This window comes from Dipodomys spectabilis, unplaced genomic scaffold (genome assembly GCF_019054845.1).
Source record: "Dipodomys spectabilis isolate Male_0828 unplaced genomic scaffold, ASM1905484v1 ptg000045l, whole genome shotgun sequence".
NCBI classification, from domain to species: domain Eukaryota; kingdom Metazoa; phylum Chordata; class Mammalia; order Rodentia; family Heteromyidae; genus Dipodomys; species Dipodomys spectabilis.
The window spans coordinates 5,772,915-5,798,132 of NW_024870722.1; the positions used below are offsets into that span (position 1 = coordinate 5,772,915).

The following is a 25,218-nucleotide window of genomic DNA, read 5'->3' on the forward strand; positions in this document are numbered from 1 at the left end:
ATAATATTTTAAATCTAGAAAGAAAGGCAATGAATGGAAATGTGAACTGGGAGAAGAAAGGAGCCAGGACAAGGAGTTTTTTAATCTCCCTAAATAGGTCCCATTATGGGTCATTCATTTCCCCCCTTCTGCATCATCCCATCTTTCTTACTGTTCCAAGTGTAAGGAATGGAACCCAGGGCCTCAAGGCTACAAAACAAGAGTTCTACCACTGAGCCACCTGCCAGCTCCCAATCTTTGTTAGTACTATTTTAAATCTATCTTACCTGGTAACTGTCCAGCCCTCTTTGGAGTTTGGTGGACCTGGCAGTTACACAGCCAATGGATACTGACAATATGGCTTCAACCATGAGTGGCAATGTCCCTGAATGCTGTACAGGCTGTACTGTGACTTGTACTCGACGTGAGTGACCCTGCAAGGTGGGATAGGGAGGTCAGGAATATGGGAAGGGAAGAAGGGAAAGGTAAAGAATTAGGGAACAGAAACTCAAATAATTAGAAAAATTCTAGGCCAGGCTCTGGTGTCCCGCACGTATAGTCTTAGCTACTCAGGAGGCTGAGATCTGAGGATCGCAGTTTGAAGCCAGCCCAAGCAGGAAAGTTTGTGACTCTTATCTCCAATTAACAATCAGAAAACCGGGAGTGGAGCTGTGGCTTAAGTATATTAGAATGCTAGCTTGGAGCCACAAAAAAAACACCAACAATTCAGGCCTGGACAGTAACCAGGCCTGAGTTCAAACCTCAGGACTGGCAAAATAATAATAATAATAACAGGCAAAGAGAAAAACAATCTTAGTACCTGTCTAAGCTGAAAGATGCCGCCTGTGTTGACATCTTTTGCTTGATGAAGTTCCACTGCAGTGTATTCCCCCAACTCATTCAACTCTAGTATGGAAATCCACATTTCTATTCTTCGAGTGACTTCATTCCACCTGCAAAAACACATCCCCACAAGCAGCAAAGGTAGGTCACCCAGGGACACGATTAAAGAAGTGGCAAGCTATCATTTACGGAGCATTTACTATGCTCTAGGCCCATGTCAGCTTTATCACACAAACACATTTAACTCTCAAACATCCCTAGGGTATAGACTTAAAAGTTTGCTAGTGTCTACTACTGTTCCAGTCCCCACATTCCTGTAGCAGCTTGGCATTTCTTATAGATTATCTCCACCTGCTTTCCTATCAATGGAATTATGCAGTATAAATTCGTGACTGGCTTCTCTTATTTGGCATAATGGTTTTGAGATCCACACAAATCTGTAAACTGTCCTTTACTAATGCTGCCAAAATATTCTACTGTATGAGTAATATGACAATGTGTTCATTTGTCCACTGAAGGCCTCCTGGTTGTTTAATTTCGAGGTACTACAAAGTTGCCATGAATATTCATGTACAACTGTAAGGACGTACTTCAGGTTTCCTTTCTCTTGGGTAAATACCTACATGTGGGATTGTTGGCTCAATGAAGAGGCAAATGATGAACTTCACAACAAACGATCCAGCTTTCTTCCAGACAGTAGCCTGCCCATGTATGTTCATAGTGATGCCTTTTAATAAGCTAAGCTTTGAATGGTATTGAAGTCTAACAAGAATGTTTTCCTCTATGGTCAGAGCTTTCTGTGGCCTCTCTGCAAATCTGTGACCATGTCTAAATCATAAAAATATTTCCCTACAAGCCCCACTACTGACAAAAAACAAAAAAAAATATTTCCCTAGATGATGCCTAGAATTGCCCATCTGTAATCCCAGCACATGGAAAGCAGAGGTTAGAGGATTGCTCAAGTTTAAGATCAGCCAGGACTACAAAAAAATAAACAACAACCAAAAAACCCAAACCCCCAAAGTCAACAAATAAAAAAAAAAACACCAAAATCCCTACTGTTTCTTCCATCACATTTTACACACACAGAGTTTGTTTGTTTGGGGTGGTATTGGGATTTTTACTTAGGGAAATACTCTTGCTAAAAAGATGTTCCATGTTCCCAACCCTTTTTTGCTTTATTTATTGTTTGGATAAGGTACCAATGTTTTGCATGAGACTGGTCTCCTAGAGCCATCTTCCTACCTATACCTCCCACACATACCTAAATAGAAGGTACCACCACACCTACATTGGGTCTCACAAATGTTTTGACTAGGTAGGCCTCAGATCATGATCCTTCTGATCTCTGCCTTCTGAGTATCTGGGATTACAATTGGGGCATCATACTTGGCAGGCCAAGTTTTAACTTTTACATCCGAAGTTGGAATTCATGTCAAGTCCATTTTTGTGTATGGTATACAGTAAGATCAAGGTTGACATTGTCCGTGTGTGTGTGTGGGGGGGGGGGGGGGCGGCGTGTCATAGTCTTCTTTCCAGCTTACCTTTATTAAATTATATTTCTTTGATGCCTACTGATTCCTTCTGTCATTCTCATTTGCAGAGGAGGGAACAGGTTCAGAGAGGCTAAGTAACTTGTCCAAACTAACATTAGCGGTGATTGGGATCTTGGGATCATATCCTATATCCTACTGATTGATTGATTGAGATCATCTTGGGGCTTGAACTTAGGGCCTGGGCACTGTTTCTGAGCACTTTTGCTAACGGTGAGCACTTTACTACTGGAGCCATAGTTCTACTTCTGGCTTTTTGGTGGTTAACTAAAGATAAGAGTATCATAGTCTTTCCTGCCCAGGCTGGCTTCAAACCATGATCCTCAGATCTCAGCTTCCTGAATAGCTAGGATTATAGACATGAGCCATGGGTGCCCCATAGTTGTATTCTTTTGTTGTTGGTGGTCATGGGGCTTGAACTCTGGGCCTGGGCGCGTCGCTCCGCTCTTCAGCTCAAGGCTAGCGCTCTACCACTTGGGCCACAGTACCACTTCCAGATTTCTGGTGATTTATTGGAGATAAGAGTCTCATGGACTTTCCTGCCTGGGTTGGCTCTGAACTGTGATCCTCAGATCTCTTAGCTTTCTGAGTAGCTAGGATTACAGGCATGAACCACTGGCACCCAGCTTAGCCTGTATTCTTAATCACTGTTAAAGTGCCAGTCTCAACCTGTACTTATACCTGTCATGCAGCGTTCTTGTCTTTGCATGGAGAGAGTCAACTTCCCAGATAGAGCTTCCATTTCCAGCACACCGGTGGCCCCACACTTCAATTGCCAGTGCTCCCTCCGAAATAAACTCCAGGAATTCTTCCGTGACGTTCACCACGTAATCCTGAGAGGAGGGGTAGGGAGGAGAACACAGCAAGCATTATGCAGGAGGAGTCTGTGCAATTTCCCTTCCAAGTTTTACTTACAGACAGATTTACTTTGGGGATATTAGCTTGATCTCAACCTTAAACTTATTTTTTCTATTTTACAGGAAACCATACAGAAAACCATACAACATATGATCTGGAGGGACAATTATAAGGCCAGTTAATTTCATTTTGTGATAGGGTATTGCTATGAAGTCCATGCTGACCTTTAACTCATGTTCTTCCTATTTCTGCCTTCCAAAGGGCTGGGATTACAGGCATGCACCAGCATACTCGGTTTCAACCTCCCTTTCTGTCATAAATGAGAAAACTGGAGAATGCGACTTGTCTTAAGTATAATTTCTTGCTTTAGTTGCAGAGCTGGATCTTGCTTCTCTCACTCTTGGCTCATTCTCAGTTCCCTGGTAGCAGTCTGGCTTGCTTAGCTGTCACGGACTTGCCATGGATAGAAGACTAGTACCAAAACTAAATTATCTGTGAGTTATCTTCATGATCTATGCTGTTGCTCTGAAGCTTTCCCACCCCAATTCTTCATTCTAAAACACACAGATGGCTCTGTGTGTAGAGCCAGAAAGAATAGGCATGATTTACACAAGAAAGAGCCTAGAGCATCCTGATCTTTGAGTTGATCTTTAAGAAGTGACTTGTTGACAGTCTCAACTGAAAACCAAGAAGGCTGGTGATATCTCACAGTTGATCCAGCCAGAGTTTGCTCTCACAGTCGATCCAGCCAGAGTTCGCTCTAAAGTCCACAGGTTCCATTTCATATTGTCTTTAAGAATTAGTACTGTATGCTGTGCTTAGAATGCTATGCTGCATTTAAAACAGGAAATATCTGCAACTTACATGTTACAGGACCATAATGCTGCAATGTGCATAACATGAGCCACTTTTGTAAAAAACTTAAAACAAGTTCTGTGTAGGAGTTAGGTGCATGGCTCACGAGGTAGAGCGTCCATCTGAAGTTATGTGTGCACACAAGCTATGGCTTAGAGTGGTAGAGCACTAGCCTTGAGCAAAAGAACACAGGAACACTGCCCAGGCCCTGAGTTCAAACTCCATAACTGACCCTCCCAAAACAAACAACAACAACAACAACAAGAAAAACCACCCAAAACACAAGAGAGAAAGTGAGCAAACTCACTTATGTTTCTGTTTCTGAGGAGGAAGACTAGAGGTTGAGATGTTTCATTTTCTGTAGTTCTAAAATTTTTGGATTTGTCATGAGATTACACAGTCCAGTTAAGATAGTATGTTCAACAAAAATCTTCATGGGAAAAACTTGCAAGTTCTAATTCATTTTCATAACTGTACACAACTCCATATGCAACAGGAAATCCACCCTCCCATGGCTTGCCCCTGTAACCTTCCTGCTTTGTGTTGAGCTGAATTTGCCTCCTTGCAACCTGACTTCTGAAAATAATCTCATTTATGTCCATTTTCAGGTTAGCATGGGAATAGCTGAGACTCAACTATCATTTTCTACCCGGAAACTCCCATTCCCCATGTTTGCTTATATATTTATCGTGTTTGTTTATATATTCATTTGGTCAAATGCTTCATTACCCTTTTCATTTGATCAGATACTTAGTCTCAATGAGACATCAAGATAAGATTGTTGGGCTGGGAAGGTGGCTCAGTGGTAGAGTGCTTGCCTTGCATGCATGAGGCCCTGGGTTCGATTCCTCAGCACCACATAAGTAAAAAATGCCGGAAGTGGCACTGCAGCTCAAGTGGTAGAGTGCTAGCCTTGAGCAGAAAGAAGCTCAGGTCAGTGCTCAGGCTCTGAGTTCAAGCCCCAGGACTGAGGGAAAAAAAAAAAAAAAAGATAAAGTTGTGGGTCCTGCCATCAGAAAACTCATGGTCAATTGTGGAAAAACAGGAAGAAGTCAAAAGCTCAATATAGTTCTCTCTATAGTCACTGCTGTTGCTTTGCTACTTACTATGGAGTGGAACCCTGGCTCTATGGCACACTAAGCCTTACTGTCCCATTGCGCTGTACCTGGCCCCACAGTACATTGGGTGATGTTGTTTGTACCTTACAGTGAGAGAAGGTCACCGCATACTGCACATCCTTGGACTGCAGTGATGGCACCTCTGGGTCCACCACCGGGGCAGCCACCGTAGACTCACACTGGTCCCAGAACGTATATTGACAGAAGACAAAATTGGACAGGCTTAAGGGGAGTCCAGTTGCTTCTTTAATTTTTACCTGAAAAGAGGGGCAAAAAAAAAAAAAAAGTGAAATACAATTCCTGTGAAGGCCATATTAGTTTCTACATTATTTTCTACTTCCTGTTATTTCAAATTGAAGAGGTGATGGGTTAAATCAGACATCCATTTGACGCCACCTCGTGAAGTGTCCTGTCTACCATGAAATCTGCACCATCTTTCTCTAACCATAAAACAGATGCACACACCCCTGTGAAATTTCTGAATGACTAAGTTTCTGATATAGATGGAAAATTTATTTGAAAAACACAATGCACCTTGAAATATAGGCTCCTTGTAAATACATAGATGCTTCTGACTCTATTAGCCACCAGGAGACTGAAAATATTTGGAAATAAAATGGTGCTTATACTAAACATGCAAATACATTTTTTTTTTACCCTTCTAGAGAAAGTTCTATCTGCTGTCAGACAGCAGATGTATGATGCTGGACGAGAAACTCATTTATGCTTTGGTAAAACGCTGAAACAGTAAAAAGTCTTTGCTTCCACTTACCCGGCATGTCAGCTTTTTGACTCGGTGAATGATCTCTCCATTGCTGTCTACTACCTCCAGGCTCCCACTTTCACTGGAGTTCTCTGAGGAGTCATCCTCCACCACACGCTCTGGAACAGCTCCTGTGACACGCATCACTTCCACGTGGAGACGCCCTGCAACCTGGGTCAAAGACCCAGAGCACTTTGAGGTTCAAAGGCATCCCACAGGCCACAATGACTTTAGATAGAAGCACACTGAGCAGCTCTGTGCTCTGCAGCTCTGCCTCGCCATCTCCAACCATGAGAAACCCACACTCCTATGGCTTGCCTCCATAACCTTCCTGCTTTGTGTTGAGCTGAATTTGCCTCCTTGCAACCTGACTTCTGGAATATCCTCACTTGTACCCATTTTCAGGTCAGTGTAGGAATAGCTGAGACTCAACTCTCATTTTTACCTGGAAATTCCCCTTCCCCATGTTTGTTTATATATTTATATTTGTTTGTATATTCATTTGGTCAAATGCTTCACTAACCTTTTCATTTGATCAGACACTTAGTCTCAATGAGACATCAAGTTGTGGGTCCTGCCATCAGAAAACTCACGGTCAATTGCAGAAAGACAGGGAGAAGTCAAAAACCAACAATAATAATAATATAAACTAGTTGTGGACACAGATATGTATAAGGATAGGATAAATATGTGTAGAATTAACTTATCTACTCAGCAAGTACTTACTGAGAATTGATGGTGCCAAGAACTGTGCTAAGCCCTGTAATTACAATAGTAAACCAAATACCAGGTTTATGAGCCCTATGGGCTCCTGCAATCAAGAACAGCATGCAAGCCAAACACCCAGAGGCTCATACCTGAAACCCTAGCTACTCAGGTGGCTAAGATCTGCAGATTCACAGTCCAAGGCCATCCTAGGCAGAAAAGTCCATGAGACTCAATTTCTACCAGCAAAAACCCAGGCTAGAGTCATGGTTCAAGTTGTAGAGCATCAGCCAAGTAAGCCACGCAAGGGCAAGGATCTGAGTTCAAATCCCAATATTGGCAAAAACAAAAAATGTTTTGCAATTCAGAGTAGGGATGGAAGCAGGATAAAGAAATAGTTATGTTTTTCATTTGGTAATTCAGGCTGGCCTTGAATTCAAGATCCCTTGAACTCAAGATGCCTTAGTCTCTCAGGTGCTGGTTTATAAGCAGATACCACTATATTGGGCTCCAAGAATACTGTTTTTCATTAAAAATGCATTACATTTTTCCCATCATAGGGGCAGGTCTCTGAATAGGAGTTGGTAGACACAGCTCCTCTTACAGCTTACACAGAACTGTACTTAAAGAATAGGGATTATTCTGAGTTGCTTTCTTGGAGTGTCATCATTGGTGGAGTTATCTTTCACTATCCAGTTTGAGTCTGTGATAACTATGGTTGTAAACATGACAGTTTTGGTTGTGCTGTTGTCACCTTAAAGAGTGAGGGCTATTTTAGAGGTAGATCACATAGCAACTGGCACTGGGACCAAGGATGTAAGAGGAATTGGTCAATGACATTTGGTAAGTTAGACAAATTTGGAGGAAGTAATGTTCAGGTTGAAAAAAGAAAATAAATCAGCTAGGAGACAGTGATCCAAGCATTTTTAATAATAATATACTTTTTAAAATATAATTTTAGGGGAATTCACAGAATACCCAGAGTCCACTATGATCCCAAGTTAAGAAGCCCTGAGCAAGGGCCTTACCCTCTGGATCTCTTTGCCAGATAAGTTGTATGCATTTTTAACATGGAGAAAAGCAATTCTGGCCATTAGCTTAGAGCAGAACATTCCAGAGGGTTACCACATACAGATCACCATGCCCTACTTTCCGGGTCTATTTAAGACAAAGCTTAAACACACACACACACACACACACACACACACACACACACACACACACACACACACACAAACACACACACACACACACACACACACACACACACACACACACACACACACACACACACAGCAACATTGAGAGCCTGGAACATTTTCTCGGCAGCATCCCTCACTTACCTCCCCCTGCTGGCTAATGATAGGCACTGCATACTGAAGTTTTACATCACAGAACAGGCATTCCAAGAACACGTTTGCCACACCTATCAGGTTGTGATTCTCTTGGGCTTCATAAAAAGGGTCGCCTCGTTTCCCATACAGTCTCTTTGCCTGAGTGGTAGGTGCAGTGAAAAACTAGCATTATGAGGAGTTTAAAGGAATATAACTATAGAAATAAAAAAGTAAAATGAGAATCAGGTCCATTCATAAAACACAGGCAGCGGTCAAGAGAGGAGCTATGTGATGCCCAAGTGCTGTGCTCAGCCTCCTCCTCCCCCTCCCGCCCCGCCCGCAGCCTTTTCCAGTGCATTCCCTGTGCTTGCCTCCTCAACTTTGCAAGTCTTCTTCCTATTACTGATGTGAGGAAAAACAGGTTCTGCATAGCAAATGACTTAAAACCTCCCCAGCTGTGATCACAGTTAGAGGTGCCTGAACAACCAAGAACGAATAGGAAATCCAGGCTGGCACTAACCAAATCTGATTCTGCAAGTCACAAACAAAACTGTGTCCATATACTTCATCCCACTTCATTTTGCTAGAACGAGGTAAAAAATGAAGCCAAATAAGAATCTGCTTTGTGTGCTCTTCATTCTGTTCTTCTCCATGTAAATAGTACCGACCCCATTCAGCATTCCTGTCAAGACCATTTTATCTTACGTACCTAACACACATGTCCTAAGTATCACTGTGTGTGTGTGTGTGTAAATGCACGTGTATAGTGGTTACATCATTTATGATTTTTGCTCTTAAGTCTAACAAAATTTCCTTTGTATTTTGTCTCTTTTACCTCAGGAACGTTTTCCTTCCATTCTTGGTAAAGGTCTCTCATATCAATTAACTTATTTTCCAGCTTCTCAATGGTCCAGACTTGGGTGCTCTTCCCTTTCCTCCTCACTTGGATGGCGGGCTCACTCACTATTGCACCTCTCTGCACAACAAAACGAGACGTACAGAATGGACATTACTGTCACTTCTCTCTCTCTCTTTTTTTTGTTTGTCGGTCGTGGGGCTTGAACTCTGGGCTTAGGCGCTGCCCTTGCGCTCTTCAGCTCAAGGTGAGCGCTCTACCACTTGAGCCACAGTGCCACTTCCTGTCACTTCTCTTTTGATTACTAGAGCTCATATACTTATATTTATACATGCCCCTTTTCTCACAACACACCAAGTAACAATATAATTTCACATCCCAATCTTTTCTCCATTGTTTAAATTGGAACCACTTTCTTCTCAATCAACATTCTTCATAAATATGATTTTAGTGACAGCATAGCAATCCATCAAATATATCTGCCACACATTCTATCATGTGTCTTTCCAGGTTTTCCTATTGTAAGCATCTTGTCAGATTTTTAACTCTAACAGTACCCTTGTATATAAAGAATATCAAAGTATGTACACTTCCATGCCTAAGGGACTTAGACTACTAAGTTACCAGCTAAATTACCCTGAGTCACTACTAAGTCACCCAACAAACCAGGATTTTCAATTTTGTGACATATTTGTGACATGTCTAAGCCCTATAGTCTTGCTCTCTAGACAGAAAAATAATGAATGAAAAATTACTCTCCTTTTCAGGAAAATTTCTCCAAGTTAAATGACAAGAACCTTCCAAGCAACTACCAAGAATATGAAGACAAGCATCACAGTTATCTTCCTTTCTAACAGAATGAACTCTCAGAAAGGTACTATATGAAAAAAATCACCTACCACATCCCCACTTCCGAAGGGGACATTTACATGCAAGAAAAAGCTGGCACTGGACAGAGTTATTTATTTATAACCTAGTTCCACTCTTTCAAAGAAAGCATTTAAAATTAGCAAGTCACCATGATTCTCCACATTCTGACAAATGGGAGGGCACTGTTTATTGTTTTGACAGCTTTCCTACCCAGGGAGGTGCACACAGGAGGGCTTACCAAGGGTAAACACCCGGACTTCAGGTCATAGTATTTGCTAGGGTACCTCTCGCTCTCCTCTTCTCTACAGATATGCTTACCTTTCTGTTAGCACTGAGGTTCGCAGCAGGAATCTGAAGAGTCACCTGGTAATCAGTAAGCTTGCTCATTTCTTCAGCCAGGAAATTTGCTTCCCTCACTAGGGTATTTGCTTTAACAAGCTGCTCTCGTAGTTTGGCCAGGCTTTGCCGGAACAGTTCATCCCTGTGGTATTGCAGAAAAGGAAGTGAACTAAGGCAATTATGTTCACAGTGCAACATCCTTCCCTGTACAATTAATATGTCCCTATTCCTCTCTATATAACTTTCTGAACAAAATAGTTCTCTTACAACCTGCTAAATCTCCCAAAATACACCTTAACCCCTCTCCTTGGTTTCTACCTGTTTATGTAAACTCTCCTGGCTAAATGTCCTCCTACCAGGGCTGGAATGTAGTTTAGTAGATGTGGGCACACTTAGCATGTGCAAGGCCCTGGGTTCCACCTCAGCACTAAAAAGAAAGAAGCTAAAAGGAAGACCAATACAATCACTCCTATCTTCCCTCCACATATGCAAACCCTACCCCTTTCATGCTCACTTGAAATCCTCCTTTCTCCACAAAACTTTCCATACAAGACCCATTACCATAGTCATGTCCTCCATTAAATAATTCATCAACTTACTTGGCATACTTAACAATCGCATATGTGCTCATTATGTTAGTAACTTCATACTATCAATACAAAGAGAAAGCACTAAATACCTAACATGTAACCTCGTTCTGAGCACTAGGGATACTTCAATGAATGAAATGGATATCCTGTCCCCGGAACATATTTTCTAGGGGAGAACACAAAAAGGATGTAATCATAAAATCATACTTCCTATTGAACAAAACTGCTCAGTGTCCAGGGTTACAGGTATGTACTACCATGCTCAATTAAAATCATATATATATATTTTTTTTCTTTTCTTTTCTTTTGGTTGGTCATGGGGCTTAAACTCAGGGCCAGAACACTATCCCTGAGCTCTTTTGCTCAAGGCTAGTACTCTACCACTTTGAGCCACAACTCTACTTTCTGTTTTCTGGTGGTTAATTGGAGATGAATCTCATAGACTTTTCTGCCTAGGCTGTTTTTGAACCACATCCTCAGATCTCAGCCCCCTGAGTAGCTAGGATTACAGGTGTGAGCCACTGGCATCTGGCTAAAGTCATAAATCTTGAAAACTCACATTTAAAAGAATCTCACCCCTAAATTTTATTTAAATAGAATTGCAAGTAAATTTAAAAAAAGAAAAATGGGGAGGGTTTTTTTTCCCCCCTGTTAAAGACATTCAAATGTCTTCTATTTCAGTAACTGTCTTAAGTTTTCCAACATGATTCCATTTTTACTGAAGGAAAAAGAATGGGATTGTGAACAAGATGGTGTTTAACTACAGCAAATTTAGGATGAAAAATATTTATGAAAGGAAAAGCCAAGTATCAAATCAGAAATGGGACTATGATTTCCTCCTTTTCCCCCTTCTTTTATTTTTTATTGTGAAAGTATCGCACAGAGGGGTTACAATTATATGAGCGTAGTCCCCCTTCTTTTGTATGCCAGTACTGAGGCTTGACCTCTGGACCTGGATGCTGTCCCTTAGCTTTTTTGCTCAAAGCTAGCATTTGACCACTTGAGTCACAGCTCCACTTCCGGGTTTTGGGTGATTCATCAGAGATAAGGATATCACAGTCTTTCTAGCCTGGGCTGATTTCATACTATGATCCTCAGATCTTAGCCTCCTGAATAGCTAGAATTGCAGCATGAACCACTGGTGCCTGACTTACAATTTCCTTCTTTGTGATGTTTGACCCCATTGATAGGTCTTCATCAGGCTGTGGGCCCTGGACCTTATCTCTGGGTTGCTGGCCTGCCATTCTTACCTCTCCTCCGCCCACTGAGTGACCTTCTGCTGGGCTGTCTGGCTACTGTAGGCCAGGCGGTCGGGCCCACTGCTCTGTGGCTGCCTCTCAGGGGAGAGCTGCTGGCGGAGTTGCTCCAGTTCTCGCTCGTACATGAGCCGCTGCTCCTCCAAGGCACTTCTCTTCTCTTCTAAGTATTGCTTCTCCAGGACCTGAACTACATTTTGAACTGGGTCTGGTGAGCCAAGAGAAAAGCAACGGGTGGATAAGACAGGTCTCCACATGGGCACTGAACTCTGTCCTGGCTTTTTCCAACCAGAATCATTTCCCGCCAGACAGTATGTGTTTCATGTCAGAGGCTTGAGGGGCTCAGAGGTGAAATCCTGTATCCTTTTACTAACATTTCAGATAAACTCTCTCCACAACCACTGTTGAGTTTCTTCAGCTTGCCAAATCCATTCTACTATCAGGTGATGGAAGAAAAGGGGAAGTGATCCTATACATGAGAAGAAAAATTCTATAAAAATTCTATAAAATCTAAGGCAGCCCCATGGATAAAAGTAGGCATGACTGGATTTGTGCCGCAGTTACTTCTATGCCCATTTAACATGCGTTCTGGTCTATGACCAGATTTTCACAAATTTCATGACTTTTATATTTCTCTATGGTGGGAGCAAACTTAAAAAACATAGCATGTATTCGAAGGTATTATTTATTGAGCATATGATTATGGCAATTTCTCAGGTGCTACTAAGAGGGCAATTGCTAAAATAACAAAATCCTGCTTCTGGTGTCATATTGGTTCAGATCTAGAGCTCCCTCCCATGCACACAGCTGAGTAGGGTCAGACATGCCAACAGCTCTTGCTCAAAGGAGTAGCTACAAACACTAGTGGTAGCTGTGGTACATGGCAGGACTTGACTCCAAAGAACTAGTTAGACCAATCAGTGGGATGCCAAGGAGACAGATTAGGTCACTGGCAACATAAACAAAATTTCAACTTCCTTCAATAAGTAGACTGCAGGAAGACAGTACGCTAGAAAGACTAGAGGGTATGAGAAGAAAACCACCACAACAATGAATATTTCTCCCCAATTGGTGGGCTTGGGAGGGGATGCCTGGGATATACTTTCCTCCTTGCAGGTTCACACAGTTGCCTGCTATTCAGTGCCATCTGGCCTGTCTTTCCACGCATTAGTTCTCAGTTTCAGGAGGTATTCCTCAGGAGGAATTTTTACATAACCTTATTATGGCTACTGACCAACTTTCAAAATACCCGCATTAGTGTATAAAATAAAGATGTAAATTATACCAAGTTTCTATATGAGCGGTAACAGAAAAACATAACTTTAGGGTTAAATAATCCAAAACAAAAAAGAGCCTTTGAAAAAATATCACAAGATGTGCTTATATGGGTGAGTTGCTTCAATAAAAGTGAGAAACACAAAGGCTACTGGTGATGTTTCAGTAGAGGGACTAGACGGTTTGAATGTATCATCTCATGGAAAAATTCCTTTTGTTTGTTTTGGAATGGCTTGAACTTGGCCTCATGCTTGCTATTATGATACAGTATAACTGCTATGCACCAGGGGCCACAATCCAATGCTCAGAGATGGAAGAGAGAGCAACAGAGACTTCTGAGCCTGTGATGGCCCCAGCACACTCTCAGGTTCATCTTCTTGAGACTCACCACGGCCCCTGTAGAGGGTTAGGGGCTCCCAAAAACACCTTTGTCAGAGACATCTTAAAACACCTCTCCCTCCTATCAATCAATTTGAACCCTTTGCCACTATCCAGCATGTTTAATAGATCATCCTAATTAATTGGCAAGGCAATCTGACTGTATAATATGGGACAGAAGCTAAGGATCATCTGTCCTGTTCTCTAATGACTCAGTCAGATATCAGGAGATTGCCCAGCTTTGTTTCACCGCTTCACTTTCCTTTTCTTCTTCTCCCTTCCTCTCTTCTCTTGCCAAGTCTGGGGATTGAACTCAGGGCTCTGAGATACACCCTAGCCTACTTTCCTTTCAAATGAACAGTGTTGGGCTGGGAAGTTGGCTCAATGGTAAAACGCTTGCCTTGCATGCCTGAGGCCCTGGGTTCGATTCCTCAGCATCACATAAGCAAAAAGAAAAAAGCCGGAAGTGGCGCTGTGGCTCAAGTGGTAGAGCGCTAGCCTTGAGCTGAAGAGCTGAGGGAAAGCGCCCAGGCCCAGAGTTCAGGCCCCGCGACTGGACCCCAAAAAAAAAAAAAAAGAACTCAAATGAACAGTGTTAAAATGCAGTGAGCCTGGTATTTAAGCCAAGAAACCAAAGAGTTAATATCTTTTAAGGAGAAAGAAAGGACAGTGTTATTATTTTGGTAGTATAAATACACCCTCTTCATTACTTCATTCTTTCCCTGGGAGATGTCTTTGAAATGAGCTCAAAGTAATCTCCCATCCAGTGAATGGAAGGAAGGATGGTGGTAGTAGTACTGGTAGGAGAAAATTTATGTGGGAAAGAGTATTGAAAGTTATACTCCCAGATGTCCAAAGCAAAAGAAGAACCTTTAAATCCTAAATGGAATAAATGGGCTCTATGACCTTGGCCAGCTCCTCATTAGTTCACCCCTGTAGAGCTAGTTAGCACTGAAATTGGGAAGAGATGAGTATCTAATTTCTATCATGAGCCCTTGGGAAGAAGGCAATTATTGTTTATAGATCCTAGGTGGATTTTTTTTAACTTTTAAATTCAAATGAATTGGCTGGTAGACCAATATTTACTCTAGAGGCTCAAAACCACATTATTCTTGGGTATTTCTGGGAAAATGGATGTGACTCTATCAGGAGTACTGCTGTTCTGAACTGTCATGTTCTCAAGAGCAAGAAAGCCGTTAGTAACAGTAGCAATCATCCTTCTCTATGCAGTTGGCTACAAAAGGGGAAGGACCTCTTGTCAGATTTTAATCACTAGGAAGGTAGTTGGGTTGGGACATGGCAGGCATGTTTCCCACCACAAATGTAGAGCAACTCTGTCAGGCATGAAGCTTCTGCTTCTTCCCAGGCATGTAGCGCAAGCGTCCATCAGCAGCACTGCTAGAAACCAGCCAAGCTCTCATGCTAACACCAGTCCATTCATAACCTTTGTCCCAGTGTTTGTGGAGGAGCTTCGTCTGAAACCACAGGAGAGGGAAAAGGATCTTCAAATAAGACCACCACGGGGACGACCACCAGGCAGACAGGCTTACTACCGGGAATCCACCTAAGCAGGAGAGGGGAACCCTGTGAACACTGTTGGCCATCAGCACCCCAACTCTTGTGTCAGAGCAATTTGTACCCCAGACAGAAGGAAGTTCCATTTATTGGTGGAATTGGGGAAAAGGAGAGAAAGGGAACCATTCGTTTTTCATTGACAAAAGTCAATACTGGAGAGCAAGGCCTGATCCAGGATGCAAAGAAATAGCTTGTTAATACCACAGACCACCAAAGATTCTAATAGGTCTGGGTCAAAGGAGGGAGGAATTAATGAATGCTATTTATTGGTTCCTCTTATATGTGATAAGCCTGAGATCTGGGATAGATAAATGATCAAACGGATACCTGGTGTGTATATAGTCTGCAGAGCTAAAGAATGGTTATCCAGAATTCTATTGCCTCTTTTGACAAAATAAACTCTCTTCACTAGGCTACTCCTCTATCTGGAATTGGGAGCTCACACCCTCTTTGCACTTCCTGTCGCAACATGAATCTACTTGAGCTTCTGAAAGATCATTCACAAGAGACTTGTTGCTCAGGTATGTTGTGAAATACTCATTAATGTGATTCTGATGACTCAACACCACTTTGGCAGGTCTTTGGGAGTCCTCTCCATTAGTGGGTAAGTGGGAGCATCCTGCAACTGGATTTTCAGCTAAAGCCTACCTTGCACAGCAGTGTCAAAAGGCCTAGTATCTAATCGAAACACTGTATAGACAGAGATGCCCAAACTTCTTTTGTAACATCATGTTCTTTTCATGGTCCTATACTCTACATAAAGACACTATGCTTAATTTTCAAAGTCTTGTCTTTACCTTTTATAAAAGGGTTCCTGAGGCTAAAAGTCCATAAAGAGATAAATTAAAAAAAAAAAAGGTCAAAATCTTTACAGAATCCTCAGTTTCATGACAGAGACCTGACAATTCTCCAGTCTTGATCAAATTCCTCCCAGAGATACTTATTCAGAGTAGAAGGAGACAGTCACTCTTGAAGAGCAAAGCTGAACTCTGAACAACAAAAGGCTCTCTGAGCACACTATCGGTTAGAAGCTGTCTCAGGCTCTCTGATCCTGGGGTTCCTCCTTGGCTCAAACTGGATCCTTCAGTACCGCAGGGACACTCAAGGGGGACAGTGGGCTTGGACCAAGTCCACAAATTCATTTCCTCAGGTGTTCCTGAGAGTAGCCTCAACTTCATCCTTGGAGGATAGTTCTCATCCCCAAATGCTGCCTTAATACTTGGTAACAGGGAGGCTGGAATTCAGGGCTAGCGTCTCACCATTACTATTCAGGGTCTTCATGATAACTTCCATCTGGGCAAATTCATAGTTATAGTCTGGTTCTGAGGAAGCCTCACTGGCCGCATCCACGTCATGCTCGGCAGGACTTGTTTCCTTCTCCAAGTCTCTCAACCAATCTCGTCGTTTCCTCTTAGGTAAATTAATTCTGTGTGGGTGTTCACCATTAGAGAAAATCAACTTATTTGCACGTCACTAGATAAAGTGGAAAAAATGCTATGCAAATACAAGAGCACACGAAGATGTTACCTAAAAAAGTGATTATTCCCCCACAGGATCCTGTCCCCATGCCACAGCTGGGTTACACTGCACACAAGGGTGCCATTCACACAGGACCTGAAGGAACACAAAGGAAAACATCAGGAACAAGAAAAGGGCATGAAACTCTGCTCTGGCACTCAGAGATAACTAAAGAGCTTTCACTTCATAGACGTATCTCAACTAATACCTGCAGGAATAATGATTTGTACACTGTGACAGTCTACGCCATGATGTCACTGATGGCCACCCCACTAAGACCTAACATGATGCGCTCTATTCTGATGGAGATGGAAAATGTCACCAAAGGGAAAAAGCTGGTCAAATTTTGTAAAAATCAAAAGACATACATTCAAGGAAGAGCTCATCACAATAAAGGAGGTTTTGATGGTAAGTTAGAAACAAACTATTGGGGGAACGGTCTGTTAATTAAAGTTAAATTTGTTAGAAGGTAAAGTTTGATGGAGGAAAATAATGGATATTATTTTGACTTCTAATTTTTCTAGTAAGTTACATCTATAGTCGTGTTATCTGAGTTCCTGAGCTCTATAAGCCTCTAAAGCTCAGAGTTGTAGTGTAAGTGAGCACTGGAACTCATGTAATGAAAATCATCACTCCTTCATAGCAGTAGTTCAACTCTGACAACAAAGGTCTTTATTAATAATAAGAGTTAGAGGCTTCTAAATGTGGTTTTACTATTGTATAAAAAGAAAGCAAACCTCATAGAGATCTAGTGTATCCTGAACTTTGATGTAACTGAAGAAAAAAAAAAAACCTACAAAGAGGTAGCTTCCTCTTTCTGAAAAGAAGGCACAAAAGGAATGTGAAGTTGCTGCTTATTTCTCCTACCTTGCATTTTCTTTCGGAGTCAGAGTGACATCTCCATCAGAAGCAATATCAATCTCACAGTGCTCAGGTTGAATCCCTATACCAAAGAGCTGGATATCCTGAGAGGTATCTGCACCCACTCTGGTGTGATCCTAACAATACAATTTTAAAGGAAAAAGAAAACCCCAGACTTACAAGTAAGTCAATGAAATCTGATCACAATCATTCTGAATAACCTAACAAGATATACATAACAATATATAAAAAAGAATCATACTAGTGCTTGCCTAGTATGCATGAAGCCCTGGGTTCAATTCCTCAATACCACATAAACAGAAAAAGCCAGAAGTGGTGTTGTGGCTCAAATGGTAGAATGCTAGCCTCAAGCAAAAGAAGTTCAGGGACAGTGCCCAGGCCCTGAGTTCAAGGCCCACGACTGCCCCCCCTCCCCACCCCAAAAAAAGAATCATGCTAGAGATCTGCATCATTAGAATTCAAAAGCTTACCCTTAACACACTTAACTTAAACAACAACAACAACATATGAGTGCTGTGGCTGTGCAGATTAGTGCAACTAAAGTACACCCCAAACACACAAATATCACCACAACCAGTGGCCTAGTCACTGTTCATCCACCCCTCGTTAATCTATTGCTTCACAACAGTTAACCAGTCTTTTCTGTTGCATAGAGAATAGTATTTCCCTAATTATATTTTCCTATGCAACAGAGAAGACTTGGTCTTCTAAAATTAAGATTTGAGAAAGTATTTCTTCACTCTAATTGTTTCCTAAATGAACAGATCTTAAGATGGTTCATGGACTCTCAAAAAGTCATGGGCTATTTGTACCATATTTAATCTGGGAAAAATAGAACAGAAAAGATCACAGCAGATTGAAGTCCTGTATTTAATTAACTCTAGTTCATTCTCCACTGCATTTTATATATTCCCGGGAAAGATCAGGATCTTGAACAAAATGATGTCCATGAAACCTTTCATAAGTAGGTAATTCACATTTAAGTATGTGGACAGTATATATGAACTACCTTCAAGGCCACAGTCCCTAAACCTTCCAACTTCCATATAATTTCTACATACTACCATAACCTTGTGAGTGTATGAGTATGAGAGAGAGAGAGAGAGAGAGAGAGAGAGAGAGAGAGAGTGTGTGTGTGTGTGTGTGTGTGTGTGTGTGTGTGTGTGTGTGTGTGTGTGGTTAGATATGCCTTCCCTAATGGTCAATTGGATGCCCTATATTATTTTCAATCATAGGTCTTGTTTGAGATGTCTTACTGCTTACTGACAAAGTAACCAGCAGTTACTAAAGGACTGTCTGGCAATCTGGCATTTCTGAAACCTTTAGAAAGGCCCAAGAAGTCAAAACTACTTTAATAAAAATAGTAAGATGCCATTTGCCTCTGCTCTGTCATACTGAATGCATAGTGGATGTGTGATGCTGTAGTTCTTTTGAAGTCAAATTAATTTCAAACTGTCTGCAGTCTTAAGCACTAATGCAATTAACATAGACAGAGTTCTTTGGAATCCTGGATTCTTCTTAAGAGTGTGAGTAGGTTCTAGAGCCAGGGACTGTGCAATAACCTATCCAACATGGTCAGTGCATAATGAGGCCAAAGTAACAACTGCAAGAGGTGATTAGAAGGCAACAGTCCTTTCTTCAAGACCTAAGTTTAAAGAAGACAGGCTTGGAAGAGCTAGGATGTCTACTGTAGTTACTGGACCTTATTGTAAGCACATGTGGCTCTTTAGATCTCTTACACTCAGAACATAACTGAGAACCTCCAGAGCTTCTCAGGTTGGCTGAACCCAGAGTCTCAGAACCTGTGTCACCTCACATTTGGAGCTTTCTTCTCTTTTTTCTTTGTCTTTTTCTTTTTGTCAATCACAGGGCTTGAGCTCAGGGTCTGGGTGCTATCCCTGAGCTTTTTGGGTCAAGGCTAGCACTCTACCACTTGGAGCCACAGTGCCACTTATGGTTTTCTGGTGTTTACTTTGAGATAAAGAGTCTCATAGAGGTTCCTGCCCCAGCTGGCTTCAAACCACATCTCAGCCTTCCGAGTATCTAGGATTACAGACGTGAGCCACTGGCACTTGCACATTTGGGGCTTTCTGTATGTGAGGATCACCTGGACACTATCCGTTGGCCGTCTGCATCCCTCTGATGCGTGCATTCCCAGGGAATCTACCCCAATTGCCAGGCTCAGGTGCAACTGGAGTTTTTCACTGTCAATGGTAAAAGTCTATATTATCCTTTGTTTTACTTTTTTTGGTACCAGTTCTGAGGCTTGAACTCAGGGCCTAAGCACTGTCCCTCAGCTTTTGTCCTCAAGACTAGCACTCTACCACTTGAGCCAGAAGCTCCACTTCTGGTTTCTGGGTAGTTCATTGGAAGTAAGAGTCTCACAGACTTTCTTGCCAAAACTGGCTTCAAACCTGGATCCTTAGATAGCAGCCTCCTAAGTAGCTAGGATTACAGGTGGGAGACAATGGCACCTATTTTCATTTAAAAAAATTTTTTTTTATTTTGTCAGTCATGGGGCTTGAACTCAGGGCTTAGTAGCTGTCCCTGAGCTCTTTTCTTTGAGCCACAGTGTCATTTCCATTTTTCTTGAGGTTAACTGGAGGTAAGAGTCTTGTGGCCTTTCCTGCCAGTGCTGGCTCTGAACCATAATCCTAAGAGTTCAGCTTCCTGAGCAGCTAGCATTCCAGGCGTGAACCACCAGTGCCTGGCCTTTGTTTTACGATTGCCAGTTGTGATGGATTCAAAAAAAACAAGATCATGGAGACAGGCATCTAAGTTCAACTGGGAATATTATGTGAATGATTCAGGACTGCAGCTCTGTCTACTTTTACACTCTCTCACCTTTAAATAATAAACCAAAAGTTCATTGAGAGCAGGGTCTGCATTCAGGTTGACCAAGTAGCACTTATCATCCCCCACTTTGATTCCAGAGGTCTCCAGAGAAATCCCCATGCTCTCAAGCTGTCGTTGTCTCTCCTGGGCACAAAAATAGACAAAAGCAGGGAACTGTTATTTGTTGCTCTATTCACAAGATGTATCCATGGAAAGAGTAAGTCACTGTTTCTGGGGACAATGCCAATGAGGTGACACATTCTACTCAGCTCAACCAAGTTTACTGAGAGCCTGCAGGATCTGACATCTTAGGAAAGTCACAGGAGAACAAAGGGGGAGCCAGATACCATCTCGGCCATTAAGGAGGGTAAGAGTCTCACACAGAGAGTAAGACCATAGAATCAGAATTCAAACGAAGAGAGAACACTATGCCATGAAGGAAGACAGAGAGCTGAAGGCCTTCAAAGGGTGAAAATCACAAAGGGTTAAGAGATCAAAGGAGGCTGTAGAAAAGAGTGTATAGTTGAGAGAGCTCTTGAATCATTCAAAGAATTGCAACAAGAAGTGAGTGTGTAGTAAGAAAAATATAAGGTGTATAGCAGTGTACATAGGTTGGCAACCTATAGTTGAATGCCATGAATTCATACATTCCTTCATTCAACAAACATTTGTTCAAGAATTATTTAATAGAATCTACAGTGTCGTAGGTCCCGATCTAGGGCTAGGAATACAATAGTGAATAAAACTTAAGCCCCTCCTTTCATGAGAATATTCATTCTAATGACAGGAAACAGACCATAAAAACAGATAGGTTATAAGTAGACTCTCTAATGGTGTCAGGTACCATGGAAAACCCTAAAGCAATAGAAGAGAGAGAGTGTGTGTATTTGTTATCTGTAAGAATCACCTGGGGGAGAGGGAGGAGTTGGGGAGGTAGGGAGGGAAGGGATGGTAGGGGAAAAACAAAGGAGGAGGTAACAATGCTTGATAGGAAATGTACTCATTACCTTACTCATGTAACTGTAACCCCTCTGTATATTATCTCTATAATAAAAAATATATACTAAAAACAATCATCTAAGCAGAAATAGGACCAAAGGGCATGGACTACTTTTTAGTTAATTGAGAGGGATGGTCCAATATTTCCAGGCCATCAGTAGAATTAAAATGTTCATGAAATGCACGCTAAATAGAGAGATATAACACACTCTCATACCACTGTAGAATTAGTCCTTAATTTATATTTTATTAAAGCTCTTATAGTACCTTCTAATAAGCCCAAAGAATCAAACACACTGAAACAGTGCTATTGTAGTGTATGTCATGAATTCTCTGCCAGTAAGAACTGTCAATCTTGTGTACTGTCAAGTGATCTAACATCACAAAATGGACTTTGCCTGTTCAAGCACAACACTACTGACCACTTCTGACAATACACAGAACAAACTATAAACTGATAAAAGACACAAAGTCAGTGTCTAAACTGATCCGTGCTGTCTCTGGGTCAGCAGAAGGAAAGAGGTTTTGACGATGGCAGGAGATGGTATAGAAAAGACAACATGAAGGAGAATCACAGTACTTCAGGCCCAAAGTATCAGGCTACCTGTGCAATCTCTTCTGTTCTCCTGAGCTTCTCTTCCCATGTCACTGTTAGCTCTTTTATCAGCTTTTCAGACTCTTCAAGCTTCTCCTTCAGTTCTGGGGCCTTCATGGCCTTTAAAACAAAACCAGAGCATTTGACTTTCAAAATTGTTGCAGCATTATACGCGAGACACATACCTACATAACAGACATATGCCCTTCATAACCAAGTATCAATAGTCTATCGGAAGCAATTATTGCACACACTGTTAGCAGACTTTAGACCTCTAGTAATCAAAGGACATCACCTGTCTCAAGGAGAAAAATACTATTGTCACAAATGACAACGAGACAAATGGTAACAAAGTCATTGTATGAATCATAGTTATGTACCACATTTAAAGACTAAAAGGATGCTAAAGTTCATCTTTGAAATATCAAGGGAGGGAAAAATAAAGGTTTCTTAAGAAGACTTTTTTCAGTAAGACAGAGATCAATGCATACCACCAATAAACACATTCTAAGCTGGGCACCATTGGCTCATGCCAGTAATTCTGGCTGCTAAGGAGGCTGAGATCTCAGGATTGTGGTAAAACAAGCTAGGACAAGAATATTTATGAAATCTTTATCTTCAGTTAAGCACCCAAAATTCTGGAAGTAGATCTCTGGCTCAAGCGGTAGAGGGCTAGCTTTGAGCAACAAAGCTGAGGCACAGTGCTCAGGCCCTGAGTTCAGGCCCTAGGACTGGCACAAAACAAAACAAACGAAACAAGGTATTTTCTAATATTAACAAATTAGCAAAGGTAAAGATTCTTTTTATTTACTTTAAAATGAGGAGCATTTTAACATACCCTTCTGCGAGAATGATGATACATTTGGTTGTATTTATCTATCATCAGAAAGCAGGAATGTTGGTTTGTTCAATAAGAATGACTACAGAATCTAAATATACGTACTTGTAATTTAAAAAAAAAAATTGAGGGGAAGCTGGGCACGAGTAACTCACACCATTTGAGAGGCCAAGACCAGAAAAGGCAGAAGAGTCTATGAGACTCTACCTTCAAAATAATCAGAAAAATGCCAGGCTTGAGGTGTGGTTCAAATGATAAAGCATCAGCTCTGAGCAAGCAAGCCAAGTGAGGGAACTTTATGTGACAGTGCTTTGTTTTGACACCCTAAGTTATTGTGAGTGTCTATAGAGAAAAGCCCCATGAGCAAGAAAGATGAGAGAGCTTAGACTAGAAGCTGGAATGGTGATGATCTGGAGCTGGCTGAGTACTCCTCAGAGCCTGAGTGACATTTAGTGCTGAATACACATCTAGAGTTCCAGGTAGAACCATGTGGTTTCCCTTCTCTTTCCCTTGGCCAGATGCTTCCCTAGCCACATGGTCTAGGTAATATGGTAACCGTGGAAGTGTAAACTCAGGAACAGGAAGCAGGCAGATCGTCTACCAATGAATTTCAGAACCATTACACTTTCCTTCTGAGGTTACAACTCTTTAAACTTTATCAGCATTTTGATTTTTCTGGAATCTTTCAAATTCTTCTTAGCATCAAGAGAGATATAACCTTTAAGGCAAAACAAAACCTAACTTTTCCTGAACACTTACTAATGTATAAGGCATTTAGGGAAGCATTTTCCAACCATGTTTTTAATCATCGTTGTGTTAGGGGTTGGAGATGAAAACATTAATAAAACATGGCTTCCTGTGCTTTCAAAACCCACAGTGCAGAAGACAGAGATGTGAACAAAAAGGTATGAAAGTACCTGCTCCACCCATTAAAGTGGAGTCAGAAGAGAGTGATGTGAAAAATATGAACTTAGAAATATCAGGTACAAAGGATGGAGTTGTGGATCAGTGGCAAGATCACCTGTCTAGCAAGTATGAGGCCTTGAGTTCAAACCCTTTTACCACCAAAAGAAGAAAAAGAAAAAGAAGTATCAGGTCAGGTCCACACCCAAGTCCTGGCCCAGGGGAGCAGGTGACTTCAGCTAAGGCTCTTCACCTCTAGCTCAGAACTCATACCTATTTCAAATGAAACAGTACCTTATCCAACACTTATTTGGAGGACTATGTGGATATTAAATATGAGGAACAATGTTTAATATCCATGACTTAACAAGGCAATGATTCCCAACTCCTCTGAAAACTGCAAGGCTCTGTGGAAACACAGCCTTTACAATGTTAATAAAACTTGGTTCTGAGGATTACACATTTGAAGCTCAAGGGTCCACTGCTTTAGAGACGCAAACAAATTTGGTAGTAGCAGGAATGATCTCATTTGCCTCCTTGTCTGAAAGTTGCTAGGACAGGACCCCCGTGTTATTCATGACAATTCACAATGCTTATGAGCAGAGTCTATGACAATAAACATCAGAACGTTGACTCACAAGGAGATGATGGAGCATTGCATGCAAGCATGGCCTCGCTTGGGGGTAGGGGGGCAGGGAGGGAGGGCAGGGATGGGAAGAGGAAACAAAGGAGGATGCAACAATGCTTGGTAAGAAATGTACTGATCACCTTGCTCATGTAACTGTAACCCCTCTGTATGGTATTTTCACAATAAAAAAAAATTAATAATTTTTTAAAAAGAAGGTATTGGCCTAAAAACAACCAGAAAAATTAAACTAGGTTAACTGTGAAAAAAAAAAAAGAAAGAAAGAAAGAAAAAAGAAATACCAAATTATGGAGCTTCAACGAGAGGGCGCCTGTGTTGGTCTCACCTCAGCCTGGCAGAGCTGCTCTCTGAGTTTCTCTACTTCCTCCCGCAGCTCCCGGATGACTTTGGCATTGGGGTCCTCATTCACGACAGCATGGTTCACAATCCTTTTGGCTCGGTCTGCGTATCTTAGTGTGGAGAGGGTCTCCTCATAGTTGTCGGCTGCTGGGCTGATGGTAGCTATCATAGAAGTCTGGCTGTTGCCTCCCAAGTTGTCCTGGAAAACATTTCAAACAGCATCTTGGGGAAGACCATTGGATGGGAGCAATAAATCTGCACAAATGACATTGCTCTCCATGAGGAAAATGCTCTGTGAGAAAAGGTTCGCATTGCACAGATAATGTGATGACAGGAAGAAATGTGACCGATTTATTCAAAGCTATGACTGACTGACACCTGTCAGACAACACTGTAGTAGGATGAAAAGCAACAGGCAACTGAGCATTCTGGTGACTGGGAATTTGGCTGAAAGTATGCATTTGGCTAGCTTGACACACACCTCTTCTCTGGTTACAACAGATATAGCCAGTTTTC

At 41.7% G+C, this 25,218-nt stretch overlaps 1 protein-coding gene across 1 annotated transcript in view; it reads right to left on the reverse strand.

The window, feature by feature from the left end:
* The window catches only part of Kif13a (kinesin family member 13A), a 160,056-nt gene that overhangs the window by 24,593 nt on the left and 110,245 nt on the right, over positions 1-25,218 (reverse strand). Inside the window, 15 exon segments of the mRNA XM_042678512.1 lie at positions 267-413; positions 800-932; positions 3,057-3,208; positions 5,290-5,463; positions 5,979-6,140; positions 8,018-8,167; positions 8,844-8,984; positions 10,053-10,215; positions 11,914-12,127; positions 16,407-16,573; positions 16,675-16,761; positions 17,533-17,663; positions 20,392-20,526; positions 21,986-22,096; positions 24,689-24,901. Coding sequence (XP_042534446.1) covers positions 267-413; positions 800-932; positions 3,057-3,208; positions 5,290-5,463; positions 5,979-6,140; positions 8,018-8,167; positions 8,844-8,984; positions 10,053-10,215; positions 11,914-12,127; positions 16,407-16,573; positions 16,675-16,761; positions 17,533-17,663; positions 20,392-20,526; positions 21,986-22,096; positions 24,689-24,901 — 2,280 coding nt within the window.